The sequence below is a fragment of the Euprymna scolopes genome, chromosome 11 (assembly GCF_053919585.1).
Source record: "Euprymna scolopes isolate OS-2025 chromosome 11, ASM5391958v1, whole genome shotgun sequence".
NCBI lineage: Eukaryota > Metazoa > Mollusca > Cephalopoda > Sepiida > Sepiolidae > Euprymna > Euprymna scolopes.
Genome location: NC_136492.1, coordinates 110,772,235 through 110,795,905, shown reverse-complemented (window position 1 = coordinate 110,795,905; position 23,671 = coordinate 110,772,235). Strand labels below are relative to the sequence as shown.

The 23,671-nt window shown below is 34.1% G+C and overlaps 1 protein-coding gene across 1 annotated transcript in view; it reads right to left on the bottom strand.

Moving 5' to 3' along the window:
* The window catches only part of LOC145288075 (mannose-P-dolichol utilization defect 1 protein-like), a 172,848-nt gene extending 155,102 nt beyond the window's left edge, over nucleotides 1-17,746 (bottom strand). Inside the window, exon 1 of the mRNA XM_080136133.1 lies at nucleotides 17,394-17,746. Coding sequence (XP_079992259.1) covers nucleotides 17,394-17,490 — 97 coding nt within the window. The 5' untranslated portion in view covers nucleotides 17,491-17,746. The remainder of the gene's footprint in view (nucleotides 1-17,393) is intronic.
* Between the last annotated feature and the right edge of the window lie 5,925 nt (nucleotides 17,747-23,671).

Genomic DNA, 23,671 nt, shown 5'->3' with positions numbered 1-23,671 from the left:
AATGTGTGCTCTACGCATGTAACAATATCAAAAACAAAGATGGCTACTCATCCTACGTCAGCAGTGTGTAGTCTTATAAGTTCTTGTTCAAATCATGTACACATTCAAAGGGAGGTAAGCATGTTATGATTTCACTAAAACACCTAAAGGTGTAAGAAAGATGACTAACTAGACTTAACAGAATCTTTGTATATAGAGGACCAAAAAAATGTTCAAAAATTTACCTTTTTATATATATATATTATTCCTTAATTGGAATTCATTTTTGAGATGAGCATTATATATATTAATTTTATTAATTTATTTCGGACTATTAGTCTCATCTTTATTAGTTGTTGTTTTTTCATCTTTTATTGGTTTGTTTATTCACAACGTTTCGGCCAACTATTCCTCTGGCCTTCGTCAGGTGGTAACCGCGACGGATAGGAACTTTGAATCTCCTAACTGCATTCTTAGCCATCAATGCCATCCGTAGTTGTTGTCGTCTCACTACATTTTTGGCCAAGTAAACCTCTGGCATACTTTTGGGTGGGATTGAAACCGCTATCTTCAGACAATGTTCATCTGGAACTGTAGAGATTCAATGTCTATCAACTGCGCCACGGTTTCAATCCCACCCAAAAGCGTGCCAGAGGTTTACTTGGCCAAAAATGTAGTGAGACGACAACAACTACGGATGGCAGTGATGGCTGAGAATGCAGTTAGGAGATTCAAAGTTCCTATCCGTCGCGGTTACCACCTGACGAAGGCCAGAGGAATAGTTGGCCGAAACGTTGTGAATAAACAAACCAATAAAAGATGAAAAAACAACAACTAATAAAGATGAGACTAATAGTCCGAAATAAAAATAAATTAATAAAATGAATATTACCTTTTTATGTTTTTACGATAAGGATTGATAATCTGTATTTGGACTACTGTTATGCACACAACATATTGGCCGATGTAACCTCCAACCTTTTTCAGCTATATTTTGAATTTGAGAAATATTTTATTAAACTCTGGAATCTGCACAAAATTTTGAATGAACTTGTGTTTAGCAGGGAACTGAAGGGAGTTGGGCAGCAAAACGTCCATTCACATGACGTTTAAATTTCTGCATGTTTAATACAGTCAGGGAAACAGGAAGGAAATTCCAAAATCCAGCAGTTCGAGGGAATAAACTATTAGAGTAGAAGGGTTTCTGGCATCTAAGAACCTCGACAGTACAGCGGGAGAGAGGGGGGGTGATTTGGTGTTTGTTAGATTAGTCAGGAATATGTACGTTGAGAGGACAGAAATGCAAGTTCATCAGAGCATGTCTGAAGCAATTTTTTTTCACCTCGTGTTCAGAATCTTGATCTGGAGATTCTTTGCTTGGAAATCTTTCTTTTCTATTTGGATCTTTTTTGGATAACCAATTTTTGTTTGACTCAGTTGCATCACTCATTTCAGTCGCCTTAGACCATCATGATGCATCTTAGAGCAATCGATTGAATAGAAGGCACAATAATCTTCATTTCCTCTCAGTTCCACCTCTTACTTCAAAAACCTTTGCTTTCAGCTCCTCAAGTTCTGTTATAATTGTGGTTAGAAACCTTAGCCAGTCTCAGTCTAAGCTGCAGCACTCTTTGTACTTTATTTTTATATTTGCTACCCCCCCTCCCATTATTGATAAGCATTCCAAGTTATTAAGTTTTCTAGTGTCAATAAAATAAAAAGTAGTTTATCTGAAACAGGTCATTTTTAAAGGTCGATTTCTAAACCGATTGTAATCTATATCATCGTTAACCTTAGAACGCGATTAATTGTTAATTTAAAAGCACTTTTTTAAAAGAACAAAGATGTCCTTTTCATGCTTTATCTAACGCCATCATAAATACATATCACTTCTGCTTATTATCAAATAAACTTTATAACTCTTGTTGATCCTTATATACAAATCACGGCAATGCATTTGAAATATTTCTTAGATACTCTATAATCATGCAACAAATATAACACTGTAATTCGTTCAGAATTGTTTACATCTAATTTTGAAACAGTTTGAACATAAAAAAAATTAGTGATTGAAAGAATACTGGAAACACCATTTAACTTTAACCAATTCAATTCCAAAATACAGAAAATGGCAAATGAAATAAAATTTTTAATAGCTCCTCTTTTATTAGATTTCAGAAGTTCTCAGTTGATGATTGATAACTTATATTTTCATTATTCAGACAACGATTCTCATCTTCATAATTACATGAACAACATTTAACTTAATCTTCAGATCCATCTTTTAGAACTTTTGAATCCATGTAGAATATAGAACCAATTCTTTTATTTAATCCACGGGAGTAGATGGTTCTCATTTTTCACCTACAATTTGGTAGAACTGTTAACTTATGCTATTTTCGGTTGTTATTGCTTGTATTAAGGATTGAACTTTCAATCTATAAAAGACTTATGTAAAATTGGTTGTTAGATAACCCTTATATAATCATTAGGCCATACATCCATGTAGACAATTCTAGTAGGAATTTGAGAATTTTAAATCTAATCTCACCTAAATGTGCAGTATCATTATTACTATAAAGTTATTAAAAATATTTTTATTATTATTCATTGTGATTTTTTTATGGTGTCCTAATCTACCATTCATAATTATTGGTTCCTAAAATTCTACATTAGGTCTACTCAGGAGGGCATTTTCATCCAATGTAGGAGATGCATTTGACAATTTTCCACCATTCTTCTGTCGACATTTTTTTTTTTTTTATTCTGCACAAATTCTCAAGCTTCAAAAGATCCATTTGAAGACAGTTGAAGGTTATATCAGCCAAGACAAGAATAGTAGTTTGAATAATTAAAATACAAACTCTTTGGCCCTATTTTACAACTGAAGGTCATTTTCAGCTATTTTCTTGGATATGCGGAAGTCTGATTTGGCCACAGATTGAAGAAAGTGTGATGTCATCAGAAAATATACCCATTTTAGATGCAAACAGTAGGAATAATAAAGGTTCAAGTATCGACCTATGGGGCACACCCACATTAATGTGATTTTGTTTGGATGTATGGCCATCGAGAATGAACTGGATCTCTTTTAGCAAAAGATTAAATCATAGTAAATATTCATCCAGTAATACAGTTCAAATTAGCTTTACTGCAAAAATGTTTTTAAAAAAGTCTTTAGGCTAGATCTTGTCAAAACCCTTAGATATATTGGAGAATGCATCAAGATGTGATTTTGGCTTAACACAGCAAAGAAAATGTAAATATATTTCTTAAGAAATTTTTCATCCCAGCACCAAGTCGTGATCTCCATGAAACCCAGCAAAAGATTACCATAGTTGCTTTCATCTCCTTAGAAGAAAGGTGACATTCTGTCAGGGTTTCTGCTCCATGGAATAGCCTACCAAAGATAGTGACGACTTATTATATCTAAGTTTAAATGTCTTTAACAAACATTTAAACATTATATACATATTTTCTAACTGCCCTATTACATGGCTTGTAGCATTTTTAGTGCCAATAAATCTAATTAAGAATTGCCATTCTAGCTTCACCTGCCTTATATTGTGTATATTATCTGCAGTGAAATAAGATTGTCTAAATATTGTTGGTTAGAAAAAAAAGTTCAGCATATTCGTGGTGCTAAACTAGTGTTAAATTGATTAACGATTCAAAGATTTTAGCAAAGAGCAGGAGGAAACTTTCGATGTTTATCTGATACTTCCAGTCTCAAGAAACAATGAATACCCCCTGTAAGGGTAGCTGTGGGAGTAAGTGTGAGGAAAGGGTTGCCCAATTTCCAACCACACCTCTCATGAATGCTTGAGTTCAGCAGCAAGGAGAAGGGCTAGACAACTGGAAACAATGCCGAGATAAGCAGAGAGTACATACAGCACGTGAAATTCCTAAATAGTCACCCATTTTAGTACTGACCAAGCTCAATATTGCTTACCTTCGGTGATCTGACAGGAACCGGTGTGTCAATGTGATTATCCCATATATGGAGGAGACTTCTAGGGCAATAATTTTGTGGATTAGTTCTTTTACTAGACATCTTGAAAAGTGGTAACACAGCAGAACATTTAATATGAAAGAATAACAGCAATGTCTTGTCTACAGTGAAATTTGGCATCTTAAAAATCAGCCAGGAGAAGAAATTTGATGGGTTTGATTCCAACTGCCTTAGAAAGATTCTAGGGATCAAATGGAGTGATCGAATTACCAACTAAGAAGTTAGATCACACTAAGTACTCCAATGGAATCCTGATGGAAAAGGAAGCCCAAAAACGATGGTATATTTGACTGCCTCATACATTGCAAGGCATGCTGACCTACATGCATTGGAGGTATCAAGGTTTTTTTTATAATATTCAGGACATGGGAAGTCGTGATGATTAGATCATCTAGTATGGCTTCAGTTTGTAGTGGGAAATTAGGGAGGGAGCATTTGCCTTCTTTCAGGTGAATGTGAATAAAAAAAAAACATAAGTGAATTAATTCTCTCTCAGAAATGACTCACATAATTTCTTTTTGTAGATTTACACTTGTTTGAAGCAAATTTATGTTCACTATTTTTTTAACACAATATGGTTCTAGTAATAACTTCCTTTACTGTGGTTGAACAACTTGATTTTGTGAATTGTATTTGAAAGCCTCTCTTATCAGTGGACTGTTTTTGTGTAAGGCAGCCATTTTTTTTTTTTTTTTTTTTTTTTTTTTTTTTACATCTGAACAAAACACATTGTCAGTGGGACATAAGAGGATGCTATAAATTACGTGTATCCTAAGTGAGTTGTGCATCAAGATACTCGTTCACATTAAATTTATATTTCTGCATGTTTATACAGTAAGGAAACAGGGAGCATGGAGAGAATTTCAGAAGTAAACAGTTCAAATACAGAAACAGTAGAAAGCTTTCCGGCATTTGGAGACACTTACAGTGAAAAAGGCGGAACTTTTCCAATTGTCAGGTTGGTTGGGAATATTTACATTAAAGGGGGGGGGGGGGTACAAATGATCACCAGAGCAAATTTCACTGATATACTTGTAGAACAAGCACAGAGACATACCATTGCAGCAATGCAGTCGGGTAGACAGTGAGAGATCTATTAGATTAGAGACTTTGGGAGGGGGGGGGGCTAGAGAGAGAGAGAGACTAGTGATTGGTGCACCAATCCAGATGTGGCAACAATGGTCCATACATTAACAAATGATGTCTTTGTAGCAATATAGGATACTGGCAGATGAGAGAGGTTTTCTAGCCGGATAGAGGGAACCTACATTCTTTGTAACAGACTTGTTTTATGCATTTGTTTGAATTCATGTTACCTATGAAGGTTATGTCAAGGAGTTTAAGTGTTGGATTCTATGGTAGGATAACAATTGGTTGTTCAAAAGGCTTCTTATAATTGTTAAAAAAAGGAGCTTTGCATTAAATGTAACAAGTCATTTTGGCCCCAATCTACTACTAACTGGACATCATTGTCTTATACAAGTGTTCATTTTGCCTACATGTATATATTAAATATTTTTCTAATAATACTGTACAAATTAATTTTCATTAAACGTTTATGCTAGACCTTGTAAAGGGCTTTGGATATATCAAGCACTACTGTCCTAGCTTCGCTATATATGTTGAGGGATGATCATTAGGATATCCGCAGTAGAACAGGCCTCCCTTAATACATGCTGTTCAGCATTTACATGGTGGTGGACTGTTAGGTTGATTAATGATTCACAGATTTTAGTGAAGTGTGGAGACAAGTACAGCAATAATTTTATGGGCCAGTTCTTGAAGTGAGGAGAGGACATGGGTTAGCTCAGCAGAACAGTTTTTATTATTATAGCAAGTATAAGATCAGGCCCACATGTTTTTTAAGAGTCAATGTTTTTTTTAATGAAACCCAGAACATGGGAAGGGATTATGTTCTGATCATCACGTGTAGCTTCTATCCATAGTGAGAAATTAGAGAGGGGGTGGTTTGTAAAGTTTAAGGTGAAACACTAGGCAAGCAGTTCAACCTTATCTGTTGGCTTGCAAGTGCCATCATGATGGTTAAATAGTGGGGGAATTGTTAATTGCCTATTATTCATCATACTATTATAGACTTTCCAGAAATCAGTTCCTAATTTATGCGACTCAATTTGTTTTCTGGTCATCACTGTATACCTATTTGGTTGTGACTATTACACCTTTACAATGGTTTCTTGATTCTCTAAACTTTTGTCTATTTGTAGCCGATTTATGGGGAGGGGGGTTGAATCAACAAAATACTTTCTGCCTATGCACAGGCATAGCTCCAAAGTTTCAGTTGAACCAGTGGAGAGAGTTTACTATCAAATTGTTGTGTGTGGACATACTTCTTGGCCTGCCTTGGTCAAATCGGAACAGCAACAAGAGAAAGGTCCTTTATAACATTTTGAAAAGGTTGACTATAGTAACAGTAAATCTTTTCATGCAGAAAATCGGATGTTCATGTTCAAATAAAAACAGTTTGAAATTGGTTCATACACAGGTGGCTCCATGCAGTAATTTCTAGTAAAAAAAAAAAAAAAAAAGTTGTTTAACAAAACCTTGAGATTGCCACAAAATTCCATCCTTTCATTGTAAAAATCGTTAGATGCCAGAAAACTTTATTGTAATAGTTTCTTCCTTCAAATTGCTAAACTTTGGAATTCCCTTCCTGTACTGATCTGCTAAAGTTTAAATGTAATGTAAACAGACACCTCACTGTTCAACTCCCCACAGTTTGTTTTTTTTTGTTTTTTTTGTTTGTTTTTTTTAAGTACAACCTTAAATAGTAGCCCTTTACATTCCCAGTGGCAATAAATAAAAGGTAGGATTTAGAAGTTAGGGTTTTTTTTTTTTTTAACAAAAGAGTCACCACTTATCAAGGCCCAGAGGTCACTCGAGGATTAGGATTAACGAGTGTATGGTAGTCATTGGGATAATGGCATATTCATTTTTAAAAGTAGAAATTTTGTATAATTTGATTAAGGGGATGGTTCAACAAGAACTTGTTTACAATTGAACTTGAAGACAACCATACTGTAGTCAGCTGAAAAGCAGGCCAACAAAACAGTTCCACAGGCGAACAATTCTAGGAAAAAAAACTTTGTTCTTGGAATCCATGTTTAGGTGTAGGCACAGATAGAAAGTAGGGAAAATGTTTCTTGCAAAAGTTAGGAAAGGAGAGGACATAGACTGGAGCCCAGCTTGCTCAGTCATCCACCTTCACCTACCTACGTCACCAACCCAGCTGCTGGTCTTCCAAAAAAAAGCTTTTTTCCTCTTCCTTCTTTATCACACCTTATGTTGAACTCTTCTCAAAACTTTTCAAACATGCTACTCTCACAGACTTCAGGCCCACCAACGGCTTGTCATGAACAAGCATATCCCATCTTACCACTCACACTTTCTAAATCGTAAATATTTAACTCCAATTCCTATAAGTTTATACGTGAATGTAGTACATTTGAATATATATATAAAAAAAAGACCTTTTCGTATCCCCTTATTTCTTGTATAGTTAAATAAGAGAACCTCTTTTCGTTCCTACAGCCCCTTTCACACAAAACAGATGTTGCTAGTCTCTCTCTACTGTATCATTAAGTTTGTAATAAGTGCTTAAATATTTAGTCCCTCACTCTGTAAAGCATTCATAACATCAAAGTAGACTAGCTACTATCACAAAAAAAACCTTTCCCTTCTATCTCTCCCAGTACCAGAAACCTAACAGAACTTCCATAAACAAAATTTCTTGCAGCAACCATCTGTAAAATAAAATAGGATGAGACTGCTTTTCAACTGTCTGACAACATGGTTTTCATCAAGTCTAATGCAAACAAATACTTGTTATGTCTTGTTGGACAAGTAATTCCTCCTGTCATCTACCTATTGCACCCATCCTCTAATAGTGGCAATCATTGCCCAATTGACACTCTTTAACCACTGTCCTCGAGTACCTCCAGGCCTTGATAAATAGTGACTCGTCAGTAAAAAAAAAATAAATAAATAAATAAATAAACTATACAAAAGCTATATATACCAAACTCCTTAAAATATTTATAATTGTTTTTAAAAAGCAGGAACAAGTGATATTTCTTTTAAAACCCTTAGTAAAATTTTACCGCTTGTCTCCACATGTAACAGAAAAATAAAAATGAGGTTCTACTTGTCTGTATGTATGCATCATTATGCATCAACACTGACAATATCTGGAGAAGTTCATTTTGAAACCATAAAGTCTTATTGATCAGCTACTTTCTGATCATACAGTATAAGGCAGAACAAGTAACCATTTTTATTTTAAAAATTGCAGCAATTATGAAAATATAAAAAAAACATAGCATTTCATTCCGTTCTACCTCAAAGTGATGAAGAAGCAAGCGATAAGTTTACATTAAATTTATAGGGACTCTTGTAATATTCCAGTATCAAATTGCCAATCTAAAAATGGTAGGTTACGTGAGTATTTGCTGTTTGACAGTTACATGAAATTATCCGTGCGTTCCAAAGAAAAGCAAAGACAGACAGTGAAAGATTTTGTACTGCCATCAGACTTAGAGTCAGTGATAGGGTTAAGGAAAAGTATTTTTTATGATTAAACTTAAAATTTTATTGTATTCTTACTTACATCACATTGTTCCACATTGACATTCAGGTCAAAATTAAGTGTTAATGATGACAGTGTCCAATGCCATCTTATTTGTGGATGTAAACTAATGGTTCCACAATTAATATCAACAAGAAACTTCCTCGACCGTGCTAAATTCCTAGCAAAATCTAAGAAAAACAACCTTCAGCTGTAGACCAGACAACAAGAGAATGTTTCTCTCCTACTGACATAGAAATCTCCTTTTTTGAGGCCTTTTCTCTCGGCTCAAAAGCATCTTGGGTCCTGTAAAAAACATTCAACCACCAAAGGACAAGAACTGAGCAATCAAAAGTTGCTATATACCATATGAATCTGAAGATTCTATTGTCATTGGTTTCCCCTTGATTTTCTAGTCAAAATTCTCTCTAGAAAGACATCAGCTACTTATGCGAGGGACCACAAGAAAGTTGCGAACATCCTAAGTGAAAGTGATTTTTATGGAGCAAACTGGATTGGAATTCAGATCGTCAGTCTGTGTCATTAAACCAGCATCACCTCCCAAAAGTTGCCATGATCAGAGGAGACTACAAAATCGACCTATCTACAAATATGGAGAGGACAATCATACAATGCAACACTGCCTTGTTTTGCTCTTAACTGCTCAACTGGTGCTGTTGGAAAGATCTTGCAGAATGTAACAATGCAAAGGATCATGTAAAAAGGTGGGAAATTTGTATGGATGCATCATATTTCAAAGATATGCAAAGTGTTAAAAAAAAAAAAAAAAAACTTAAGTATCTGTTGACTTTACACAAGTCGAAGGTACAATATTATCAGATTGCCAAAATTAAAAAGCAGTAAATTATGTGAATTTCATCGTACATATGAAGCACCAAAATAAAAACTCAACCGGAAAAATATAGTTGCCATTTTCATAATATAATGAAAAGCAAGATTCAGCACATAATTCAAGTTGGTACACAAAAAAAAAAAAAATCAAAATATTTGGATGTCGAAAATAAAAGTTGCCATTCATTTAACTTGGGAATAAAATCCATTGACTGCAATTTTCGCAAGTTTAGATTCTTTTCTATATTTTTTGATAAACATGCATATTAACCTAGTTGAGCGTATCCTACATAGATAGAAGGCCATTTCACTAAAGTAATATAACTTGCTGAGGTCATAGAAAGTACAATGGTCACGGTTAGATGATAGACTATTACAAAGCTTATTTTAAAATGTGAGCATTTTAAAATTAATCTGTACTCCTATAAATTTAGGGTTTTTTTGCGTATTCATATTAAAAACACCTTTTTTCTATTTATTTAAAAAGAAAATACAACTTATATATGGATAGTGGAATTACATTCACGAGCAAAAGATCTAGCTAATTTGCATATTTTTTTAAACATTCATTTTCTTAGTTTTTTCAGTTTTCTCATGGGATGATCATCTTTAGTTAACTATTACGTGTTATTATATTCATGCAAATAATCTACATGATTTATACTTGTAATATTTGCATAAAAAGAATATAGTAAACAAACCTCTTTCTATATATATATATATATATATACTAGCAAAAGTACCCGTCGTTGACTGGGTTCAAAAACAGCCTACAGAAAATGGACTGATTTATGAAAGTATGATAGGTTATGAAAAGGAAAGGTTGTAAAGAGATAGCTTCGAATTTGGGGGGGGGGGGTATCAAAACTAAAGCAAAATATGATGAAAGTAAAATTAAATAGATAAACCCCATAATTTATTATACCATACCTGTTCACACTGAAACACTTATCACAATATTCTGTGGATCTATAATAAAACTTAAACTTTGTGACATATTTCCATTCTATGGAGGTCAGGCACGAATGAACACCCCATAATTTCATTATACCATATTTCTTCAAACTGAAACATAATTATCAAAGTATACTTACGCAGATAGATATGAAAAGTCTTTATTAAAGTTTGTGCCTATTTCCATTCTATGGAGGCCAGGCGCGAACGCAGACCCCACAATTTTATTATACCATCCCTATTTAAGTTAAAACATACTTATCAAAGTATTCTTATGTACATCTTTATCAAAAACACTTGTAACCGTTTTTTTTTTTATTTTTTTTTTTTTTATTTCCATACTTTGAGGACCAGGCGCGAACGCAGACCCCCACAATTTTAATGAACTACTGTTCTGCCAGATCAAACATACCCATTCCTGTGTCGATACATTTATCATATGTAATCAGTTTTTTAAAATAGTCAACCATATAGGAGCCTATTCGTGACTAGACACAGACATTCAGCGTTATATTATAGAGATATATATATATATGTATGCATATATATATTTGTGGGGGGGGGTAACTAGAGTTTTCCCAGAAAATATGTTTTTTTTTGTTTTTTTTTTTACTCATATCATGTTTAATGTTTGTGCAGAATTTAAAAAAATTCCAAGGTGTAGTTATTGAGTAACGGACAAGGGTGAATTTACAGGTCTACCCTCCTTTTGTCGGGGGGGGGGGGATTTAAGGAACATAGAAACAATAAATTTCAAAACTAGGCTATCTTTCCAACAAAAATAGGTTTCAAATTAAAAAGGTAAAAACATAGTACTCAGTTGAAACTTTACAATAACAATTTTGAAAAGAAAATTGGCAGATAATAGAATTCCTTAAAAAAAAAAAAAAAAAAAAAAATGCTTTTTTTGTTGGAAATCTTACACGACTGGGGACAAATTCAAGAAAACAGTTCTTAATTGAAAGAGTTACTTCGAATCTTGGGCAAATCTGGGTTTCTTCTTTTTTCTCAAGTAATAAATAAAACATTACTTAAAATCTGAAATTAAAATATTTATATCCTAACATTTAGTTTTTGCCTTGTGTCTACATTCGTTGTATGGTCAATTAGTACCTTTTTTTTTTCTTTTTCTCTCTTTCTCTCACTCACACACACACACAATGTTTTTTTTTTTCAGGTTACAATGTGGAATATGTTTTTCCTTCCCCTCGTTACATTATTTGCCCCCACCTTATGGTGTTATTTATATTATTTGATTATATACATGTGTATTATATAATGTACTGCATTTTGTTACAAATTTTTAATATGTACTGTATAAAATTTTGCTTAGGCCCCGCCATACAGCAATTTCACTAACATCAAAATGGATTAATGCCGTGTCCTAGGGTTCTATATCCATTTTGTCAAAGTTTAAGATTAAAAACTGTCTGACGAATCTATTCTAAGTATTTAAGACAATTGAAAAAGCAAGTAGCGAGTCAGATTACCCCACCTTCAATCTTTATAAGATGTTTTCTGTTCTATTTTAAAATAATTTCTTTTCTTTAGTAAAGAAATAAACATCTCTGGGCTGCAGACGTTAAATTTTCGAAGACATTTCATTTTTTCATTTTGGATTAACAAATTTTAATTTAATGACACTTAAATAATTAGTTACCGACTAAAATACAAAATATTCTGAATATTTTCTGATAATATCAAAAAATATAGGATACATTCGAGTTTTGTTTTCTCCTTTATTAAATAATTATTTGGGTTTTCTCCAAATATAACTTTAAATAATGACTTTTAGTCACAAATTCCTTTTCTAATTCTCAGATCCTTCCAAGAAAAATACAATAAATTAAGGGTCTTCAATTTTTCAAACTTGAATATTGACTGTCAACATATTTTTTTTTAATTCTCAGATATTTTCCTAGAAATAAATTGGTCTTCACAAAATTGTCTGCAAACCCCAAAAATGACAAATATTATATTTAAGTAATTAAAAGATCAATCGTCTCAACTTCTCTATAGTATGAAAGTATGTTAAACTAATGTGTATTTAAACTTCGACATTTTTATGTCAAGTTATTGCAATAATTAAATAATTTACGTAAACAATTTTCATAACATAAGAAAACTGCATTCACGAAGATGAAAAAAGTTGTTAAGGGTTCAACCGTGGCTTACTCTCGGTGGCCGTGGTTCAACGCCAAAATATCTGAAGGCTGCCTAAATATTCGTAATTGTCGTCTGCCCATGCTTACAAGTTGAAATGGTCATGTGACACAAACCGACGACTGAAATGACACAAAAACAACCATTCTAACATAAACAAAAGATAGTTTAGTCAATATTTTAAAAAATTGACTAAAATTTTGAAACGGTGAAGAAAAGAAAAAAAAAAAAAAATTACTGTATTTGGCACTTTATTTTAACTATGTCATAAAAAAAAAAAAATCAATTCTGAAACCATGTCGTACGTTCTTCTGTGATGTCAGCAGGTTCTGCGGATTTAGTGAAACAGCCTTCTATTTATGTAGGCCATGCTCGACATGCACATTTACCATTTTTCTTTTTAAATTAAAATACATAATTTTCATAAAATTCATATAAAGCCGAAATTTTCATATCCATTTAATTTCATGAATATGAAGACTTAAATATATAATTTAAAAAAAATGATTTAAAACTTATGGAAGAAAGCAGAAGTCACATTCAATAGACTTTATGCCCATTAACTAAAAAATATTGAATTTTTTTTTTTTTTTTTTTTTAAACGGTGGGCACCATTATCAAGGCCCAGAAGCCACTCAGGGATAAGGGTTATTGCAAGTACAGTACGTTAGTGTGGAGATTTAATGAAGCGTTTACTTAAGAGGGTGGTTCATTAGGAATTTGTTAACGTTGGACTTGAAGACATCCAAGTTGTAGTCAGGTGGGAAGCAGGCAGACGGAACAGAGTTCGACAGGCGTGCAGTTCTAAGAAAGAAGCCCTGTTCATGGAATCTACGCTTTGATTTAGGCACAGATAAAGAGTGGGGGAAATTTTTCACAGTAGATTCAGCTAGACGGGTGTTTCTCGTGAAGGATTGGCGAGGGGGGGGATCAGAGATTGGAGTTCAGACGAGCACCTGCCATGGAAATAATGATAAAACAAGGATAGGCTCGCAATGTCTCTTCTGTGGGAGAGAGGCTGCAGGGTAGAGAAGAGGGCATCCCCCACTAAGCCACGAAGTCTATTTTGTACTCTGTCAAGGCAGGATAGGCTGTTTTTAGCAGCTCCTGCCCAGATATGGCAGCAGTATTCCATCCTTGGACGTACTTGGCTTTTATATACATAGAGAATTGCATCAGTAGTGAGATATATTCTGGAGCGGTAGAAGGATCCCACCATCTTTCCAGCGACCTTGGCAACAGACTTGATGTACGTGTTCCATTAAAGATCAGGAATAAAGGACAAACCCAGAAGCTTGTCAAAACATGGGACTTCTAGACGGGAGCCATCCATTTCAGTTGATGCCAGATGGAGATCAGAGCGTTGATGATGTAAAGATAGGAGTTTGGTTTTAGATGCATTAAAGGTAACCAGCCACGTCTTCCCCCACTGAACCACACGCTCGAGATCAGCGGAGAGAGAATCAGAGAGAGCTTTGTCATTTACAGCCTTTGATGTGTTGCCGTAGATGATCGTGTCATCAGCATAGATGTCAACGAATGATTTAAGTATGTGTTTAGGGAGGTCATTGATGTAGATCAGGGAGAGAGTTGGGCCCAGGATTGACCCTTGAGGGACTCAAGCATTAATACTGCAGGCCTGATTTTTGTCCATCGACCACTACTCTTATGAGCCTATCGGAGAGAAATGATTTAATGATTGAGAAAACATTTCCAATAATACCGTAGCTGGAAATCTTGTGAAGTAGGCCCTTATGGCATACCTTGTCAAAGGCCTTTGATATGTCAAGAGCAATTGCCCTAGAAAGGAAACCTTTGTCAAGAGATTCACTCATGTAATCATCATGTTGCAAATAGTAATATATCTAAAAATTAAGGAAAACGTTAAAGCAAAATACTCTCAAACCCTATATAACATAAAATGAATCAAACAGTAAATAAATATCAATGTTCATGTTGCAGCTCAGGTTTATAAAAGCAGTTAGCATGCTGTTGACGAGTTCTGCCTTATTGTTGCCAAGAAAGTTCTTCGCTACCAGAACAAAATGCATTCCACACTTCCAATTCCACTTCAATCCACGCCTTTCAAAAAATAATTATTATTGATAAACAGTTTTTGATAAAGTTTAGATGGAGGAATAAGGCAATCTGGAATATAATATAGGTATCATTTGTTCCACTTAAAAGTTAATATTTTTTCGTTATTATAATATAGAAGCGCCAAATTATGACCTGTAGTTTATGCCCTTAGCCTCGTTTCGACTTGTTTATGAAAAATGGCGACTATATTTTTTGGCTGCGTTTTCATTTCACCGTTTCACGTGTACGAAGAAATTTACTATAAATTGCTTTTTACTTAAGCTGAGTGCTAGTGAAATATGAATTAACCTAAAAATTCAAGCACGTGTTTACAAATGTAGTAACAGATCGGTTCATTCATAAAAATGATTCTGAGAATATATGCTGGTTTGGGTAGCTCCAATTTCCGAGAACTCGTGAAAGAAAACGTGTTGCCAATGAATGACTAAACCAATAAACCATGTCAAAAACTCAATAACCATGAATGAATAATTATGTCAAATGTGTGTAGTTAATTTGGGAAATCCTTAATGATGACGTGGGACAAATGAAAAAATTTTATTTATTTTAATTCAAAAAGAAGGTGCTTCTTCAAAATTACACTTATTAAAGAAGAAAAAAAGAAAAACCTTTATGATGTACGCACACGTTAAGGAACGAAAATATATTCCAAAAGTTAAGTAATCAAGTAGTTTTGTTTTTTAACTAAGAAAATCAAATATTAAGACGAAATGGGCGTAGGATTTTTGATTGGCCATGTTTTTGGATCCAACATACATAAGGGGGGGGGATTCAATTCGAACTATCGAGACTAAAATAAACTTTATAATGGATAAATTCAGTATTAAAAGGGGGGAAAAAAATCAATTTACGTGATTTTTCGAATATGACATCTTCGTTCCGTGACTAGTACGTACATAAGATTTTCCTAAAATATATTGAGCGAATTTCTAACCGTATTTTGTATAGTTTTTTAGTTTGAACTTATTTTCCCAAACTTAACGTAATCAACAGAGACCTCGCCGGCATTTGTCTTTTTTCAAATATACCAATAAACACTGCGTGTTTTTCCAACCTAGTAAACATTTTACATTAAATAAAAACACTAAAGACTTATCCGGTTAGGTAGAAAAGTAATTTATCTTGCCTTTGATAACATTTGTTATATTTGTTTTTTGACAACTTTTTCGAATCTATGCGTAAAACAACTCCGTTTCTTTTATATAAGTGTAATTTTAAATAAGTACCGTAAAGAATTTCACAACTTGTGAATGAAGTTTGGTATTCCATTGAATTCTAAAATAATTTTTTTTAATGATACAAAAAAGGTAGTCCTGACTCCCCCTGCAACACTTATTAATCAGTGCTGAAATAACGTTATTATTAAAAAAAAAAAAAAAAAAAAAAAAAAAAATCTTAAAATGAGGGAAGGGTGTTTTGTACCTATTCTGTACTTCAACCTTACAATTGAATAAAAAAAAAAAAAATAAATAAAACACTTTAATTAAACTTAGAAATACGATTTAAAAAAATAGCGCGGATCAGTAAGTGCATTAGCACCAAAGAAAAAAAAATGCCGTAACGGGACAAACGATTCATCGAAAGCGTTGGAGGTTAGGGGGAAAATTAAATGATCAGTGTAAAAACTAATTAGGCCATAATTGTAAGTGTACGAATTTTAAAACAAAATAGCTGTTTTTACACGTGGCGTGTTTTCTCAGATTTTAATTTGTTAAAAAGGTACTTATCTACGTAAGTACCTTTTTTTTTTTTTCGTCTTTTTGAAGGTACCGTGCTGAAATAATGATATCATTTAGAAGCCCATTCTTAACATAGGGAGGGAGTGTTTTTTAACTACTCAGTACTTTCACCTAACAATTTATTATATAAAAGATAACGTAAAACTTGAAAACATTATTTTTTTTAAATAGCACGGTAACTTCTCTGCATAAGCTATAAATAAATACGATAATTTTAGTCTTAAGAGAGGTTTACCCTCAAAATCGTTTTCAGCGTCCAATTTTTTTTTTTTTTTTAATTGCATTGCAATTTAAAATGTAACAAAGATATTCATAATGATTTCATTAAATATCGATTCTTTAAGTAAACTGATTTTGTTTTGGCACACACAAATTTAAATTTCAAACTTGGATATATATATATATATATATATATATGTATATATATATATTATAGTAAGTCTCGAAATAAAGACGAAACGTTGATGAAGATGAACACGTTTTAATTTTTAATCTATCGTCTCTCACTCTTAAAACTTAGAGCGTTTTTTTTTTTTTCAATTAATATTTTCTAATATCAAAGTTAAAATAAAATACATATTAAATTCAATATTAATGAATATTTTAAATTAATTTTAAAACTACAAAATGACATCTTGGGACGTTGGAGACGTACACAAACTGAAAAAAGAAAAAAGAAACAACCTGTTTTTGTTTTCAGTTTTCCGTTAAAAAAGGAAATCGAACGTTGATGCAAACTTTAACTATTTAGTTCTCATGTTATAATTAGGAGTATACTTTTAATGGGTTAAGATCCGAATATTATCAACATCGAAGAAAAGATGTACATGAGCCAATATGCAATCTCGTGTGTACAATTGCCGGGTGGAATCGAACTTGCATTTACGTAACCATATTCAGTTTCTTCCTTTTCTCTTTCTCTCGCTCAGACATGGTTTACTCGTGGCTTTCCTTACACACGTCTTCAGAGTTATATAAAGCCGATCTATTACAACGAAGTATTTTCACTTACCATGGAAAAAGTTTCGGCGAACTAATATTTCTTCATAGCAAGCTGCAGTGAAAAAAAACTGGATCAGCTGTCTGAAAAGGTCCGCTGGGGCAGCCATGTTTGATTTAGTAAGGGAGATCACTCTTGGTTCGCTTCGACGAGGATTCCCTCCCCGGTTTTATCTTTACAGCAGGTCAAATGTCAAAGGTCAAAGGTCATTAAAACATATTTTTAATTTTAAAATATTTTAATACAAGTGTCTTAAAAAGTGGCTGGTAAAAATAACACTGGCAACAATTCTTTCCTTTTTTAATGTTGTCTAGATTTCTATAAGTGATTTAGGACATTTTCGCAATGGCATCCGTTTTCTCTCCGTCAGATCCGGTTTTTGTGCACCTTGTGCAAGATTTGAAAAAAAGAAGTCAGATTTTGTGACAAAATCAATTACATTTTTTGTGACATTATCAACTGATTTTTGTCAACACATATCATCCTAAATATATTTTTTAAATAAAAAAAGATGTTTTAATAATAGCATATATTGATTACCTGGTAGAAACATCGATTACTGCAAACTGAATGGCTGGTATTGATAAAGATAAGTACGGAAATTTCATGTTGCTTCTCTATCATTCCAACTTCAGGGCTTGAATTTTCGAATCTTTGAACTCCTGAAATGCTCAGCGGCTGGGGGGGGGGGGATTCACTTCAGATTTCAACAGTAGTCAAGTAATCATGATTGTGTCACAGCGACCCTGATACCTAGTCTCCATCTCTTTCAGATCCTGGTGGAATCTCTCTTTGCCTGCTCGTCACTCATTAAACCCAGGTTCTCAGGAGACCAGTCAATATGTTAAAATAGGTAGTGTATTTTGATGTTCATGTTGCAGGTTTATAAAAGTAGTCAGCATGTTGTTGACAAGTTCTGCCTTATTGTTGCAAAAAAAGTTCTTCATTACCAGAACAAATGTATTCCATGCTTCCAATTCCTCTTCATTCATTGACTTTTCATACTAGGGATCTCTGATAAGCTGTCGGATCTGAAGACCGTCAAAGATTCTAGCTTTCAACTTCTCCATGGTCAATCCTGGAAAAGTCTGGCGCAAGTAAATGAAGCAGTCACCATTGTAGAGGACTAGGATATATAAATCCTAATCCCGTTACAAAAGAAAATAATGAAACGAATGGAATGAAGGAAACAAAGACTCAATTGCTGGATAAGATAAACGTGTCGTTTATTTACTGTTGAAAGAATGAATGTTTTAGGTATAACACATGTTCATGTCCGCGTTCGGGTGTAACCATCGTTTATTGCGGGACTGGTGGTGTAGAAAAAAAAGGAAATGTGTGTTCATCTCACGTTCGGGTCACTATCATTTGTTCGCGCGTGGGAAAAGTGAGTAATGTAGTGGAAATTGGAATGATAGTCCAGCGTGTAGACAAAGACAAAGATAGAGCAGTCAGTTACGTGGTGGTGTTCTCTGGCACAAGTTGTAGATAGAGAGAGAGAGAGAAAGCCAATCCAGTTCATGGAGAGAGAAAGCGTATAAAGTGTACGTACTGTCTGTTAGCTTTTTGCCCCTCATGGTAGCAAGTGGCGTGAGGCACACCTGCCGAAACGGCGGTGGCTGGTGCGCCGACCACTCACCTCGGAAGCTGGTCTGAAAAGAAAGAAGCTGCTTATTGCTCTTGCTTTTATAGGTGTTTCCAGTGGTCTTTTGCGCACGTGTGGATTTGCTTTGAAAGGAGAAGTGACGTTGTCCATGTGTGCGTACATGTGTGCGTATGTGAGTACATGTGTGTACGTTAGCATGTGGGTGTGTATACACGTGAATGTGAGTGTATGTACACGAACGTGAATATATGTACGTGTGTTGACGTGCGCGTGTATGTTTGTGTGCACGTATGTATATGACAAGTAATATAGCTTGAGATGTGAACGCGTGTTTTTGTGTGAGACTAGAAAAGGCTCGCGCAATACTCCCCTTCCTAGGAAAAAACAAATATATGCAGTGTATATATATTTATATATATATATATATATATATATATATATATATATATATATATATATATATATATATTTGTAAGTAATGTTTTCGGCAATTGACTTTTCGTCCTGCTTTTTTGCTGTTGGTGTGGTTGTTTGAAAAACACGTCAAAAACAGAGTGTGTCCGTAAAAAAAAGTATTTACTTATGCGTGGAAAAAGCGTTTACTCTTTTTTTAGGGTGGCATTTGTTTATTTGGTTTTTGTTGTGTGCTGACATGTGCAACGAGTTGCTTGGACAGTGAAGTGAATTGTTCGTTTGGAAGGAAAATTTTGTTAGTGTTGATGTGATGTGTCCAGTTGTCTTCGCAAGTGAGTCTTCGGTAGTGTGTGTACATTGTTTGGATGGGCGCTTGTTGCACATTCGTTCATGTTGAACAGTGGCTGTGGTTGCCGGCTGTCAACAAAACTTCCAAGTTGTGAGTTTATCAGCGTGCGTAGTGCATCTCAACTCGTATTGTTGATTCAACTTCTTCCTATGTGTTGATAGGGATGTCCCGTAATTGTTTCTTTGTTGTTGCGTCTGCTGTGCGGGAGAGAATGTGCATAAGCCTATGTGATTTTGCTCCTCGCATTTGTTGCAGGGTAATGTTAGGAAACCGTGAAAAATGTTTGTCGAGCTCAAATTTTTCTTTAAATTCGGTATGCAAACAGTCTCAAAGAAATCAAGACAAGAAAAAAACTCATTTTATTTTTTCAATTGAAACAACAGCCTTTCTTTAGAGGTACTTTCCAGAATCTCTTGTTCGAAATTCCTCTCGCATGGCAATGGGCTTAACAAGACTCTGCCGTGTTAAACATGTGGTATTCTGTCTCTGTTCAGCCATGTTTGGCACACATCTTTTCCTGCCGCTCTCAAGCCACCTATGTAACACGTTTTCTCTCACCTCAAGGGTCGTTTTTTTTTCAATAATATTTTCTTTCCTTCTTCCTCATCACTTGGTGTTTACATACATCAGCTGTTGTTGCATGTCGGCACTCTGGTGCACGTCTAGTCTCATTCTTTCTGCAAACTCATGCAATTGAAGATATGTTAGCATGTTATATGGTTTACACACTATTTTTTTTCAACCATAAATAAAGATTTTTAGCATAAACCTCTGGTGCATTGTCAAATACCAGAGGTTTTGGTATGCCGTTTCTGGGAAATATAACTGTTAGAATCTGTTTCATTATAGAACTTTTCTTGTCTAACACAGAATTTATCTCAGGCCTACCTGAAAACGAGTCAGTGTATTAATAAAGGTGTTGTGTGACAATAACGCAGTTAATGCAGAACTAGCTTGAACCAACTTGCTTGTGATCAAGTTAAGTGCATAAAGGTCGAAAGGTTAAGACTGACAGGCTTCAAACTCATTGACTTCCATTGACGACATATTGCACCTGCATGCTAGAAGGAGTCATGAGGCAGGTCAGTGCATTTTCAGTGTGAACTGGTTAACGGGATTTTATCACCCTCACACATACACATAAAAAGGCGACACATGTGTGTTTCTAGTTAGTCAGGGTAATCGCAGTCAGTTAGTCAGATAAAAAAGACAGTCAGAGACTTCGATTCAGTGATGCAGGGGCTTCCCAGGGAATGTAGAAAATCCAAAATAAAGACCGTTTCCAAACAATAATATCCCAGCCGTGTTTTTGGGAGCATGCATGAATCGTCATGAGGGTGCACTGACTAAGAAACAGAAACAAAGATACGTGTCTTAAGATCTCCTTATATGTAACACACACATTCACACACGCACCAATAATTGTATACACACATGTGCACATAAAAAGACAGACGGCCATATCTTAAGTATATAGACCACATACATAAGAATATATACTTCTCCCCACAACAGAAAACAAGTTCCATTCCAATAACGTCTGCAGGATCCATATTCACATGATTCTATGGTTTCACTTTTCTGGGACATGAATGTAAATTAGTCTTTGTTAAATTTATTCTTATATTTTTTGTATCTTTATATATATTCTTTGACACCTTATGAATATTCTTATCAATGTACTTCTTATCTTACCCTTTTTTAGTGTGACCTCTTTTCAAATCTATTACTGTAAAAGCACCCTTTTTTCCCCAGTTCATGTAATGCAACTTCAACACTAGATATAGGATATGAATCCAAGCAAACTTTGTGATTGACACTTATTTTATAATCTACACATATATGTCTTTCTCTAGCCAACTGTAACGTTGTACATCTTTTTTTGTTAACGATTTTGTTACATTTTAACAGGCCCAACACGTTGTAGAATCCATCACAAGGAAACAGAAGAAAAGGAAAAACTCAATGCACTTCTTTTCTTTTAAAAAAGCCTTTATATCTGGATCTGTGCCTAAACCTAAATGTATATTCCATGAACAAAGCTTCTTTCTTAGAGCTGTACGCTTGTGGAACTCTGTTCTGTTTTCCTGCTTTCCAACTGACTACAATATGCTTGTCTTCAAGTCCAATATGAACACGTTCTTCATGAGCCATCCCCTTAAGTAATCTAATTTACCCAATTCCTACTACTAACGATTAGTACGGCATTTTCCCATGGACTACTGGACACTCATGAACCCGTATCCTCGAGTGGCCTCCGGGCCTTGATAAGTGGTGACTTCTTTTGTAAAGTTTGCTTTCTAATGTGGTCCCACAGATTTTTGGTATAAGCGTCTCCTCACTTCCGATATCCATTTGCAGATGCAAGTCGACGTTGTTGATTTAATATGACGTCGTTTTTCTTTTGTTCAGTTTTTTACGCATTGTTGTTTTTGTTTCGTTTTCTTCAACTCTATCGACATTTTTCTTTTTGAACTTGTATACTGATTGAAAATGGTTCATTTTAAACAATTTGTTCAATTCTTTCCAAATGTTGAGCAGTTCTCCTTTTTCTTTTATTTCATATTTACATCCACAATATAAACGCTTTTTTTTTTAAAATCTTTTTTGGATAATCACGCATATTAACTTACTCGAGCCATTGCCTATTGTCTACGTCACGATACATCATAGGAAGTAGACAGTGTTAGTTAAGTTAGTGACCCCCCCCCCACCTAATTACGTTCCCCAATTTCTTATTTGTTTCATTTCATTATTGTTTTTTAATATAATAAATAAGAATATCCGTAAACTAAATGTTTGTTTGTTTTTTCAAATAAATATTTATTGACTTTTATGATTTTTTTTTTTTTTTTTTTGTAAATAAATGTTTATTTTACGCAATTATATTCCACAATTTCTTGTTTCATTTCATTTTCACGCAATCCTTGGATAAAAATATTGTATTTAAATATAACAAAGAAGAATATTTGTAAACTTATCTTGTTTGGGGTAAAAAAGTAATAAAAAAAATGTTATGACTATTGCTAATCGGGCTCTTGTGGATAGCAGCAATCATCAGAACTACCTCTGATGTTTAAAATTATCAAGAGTGTCTTGGTATCACCATTCTTGTTAACCACTTTCCAACCATTTATTTAAAACTGTATTTGTAATAAAAAAAAATTATTTATACAAATATAATTTAGTTGCACATTTAAAAATATGTTTCAGTGGCAGCTGTAATAAGTATGACATCTTCAAGCAAGTATGTATTTTCTTCATGCTTTCATAAACCGACAAAATGAAGCGACATGTTGGTTTGAATATGTCAGATTTCTTATAGCTGTAATTGAAATATGTTTTTTTTTTAATGTGAAGCTAATTTATGCTTGTATGAATAAACATTTTATCAAAAGTAAATAGATTTATTAATTATTGAGCTCTATTATATAGACACAATAAAGATGCTCCAAACTGTTTACACTGTGGAACAAACCTTACTTGTTCATTTATTTATTGAAGACTATTATCCTCATCTTTTAGTTGTTGTTTTAACGAGGTTTCGGCCAACTATTCCTCTGACCTTCGTCAGGTGGTAACCAGGACGGGATAGGAACTCTGAATTTCCTAACTGCATTCTTAGCAATTACTGCCTTTCAATCCAACCTAAAGCCGGCCAGAGGCTTAGTTGGCCAAAATGTAGTGAGACGAAAAACAACTATGGAAGGCAGTGATTGCTGAGAATACAGTCAGGAGATTCGGAGTTCCTATCCCGTCACAGTTACTACTTGACGAAGGCCAGAGGAATAGTTGACCAAAACGTTGTGAAAACAACAACTATGAAGATGAGGATAATAATCTGCAATAAATAAATTAATAAATAATACTCATCTCAATAAGCATTCCAATTAATTAAATAATATGAACCTTACTTGGATT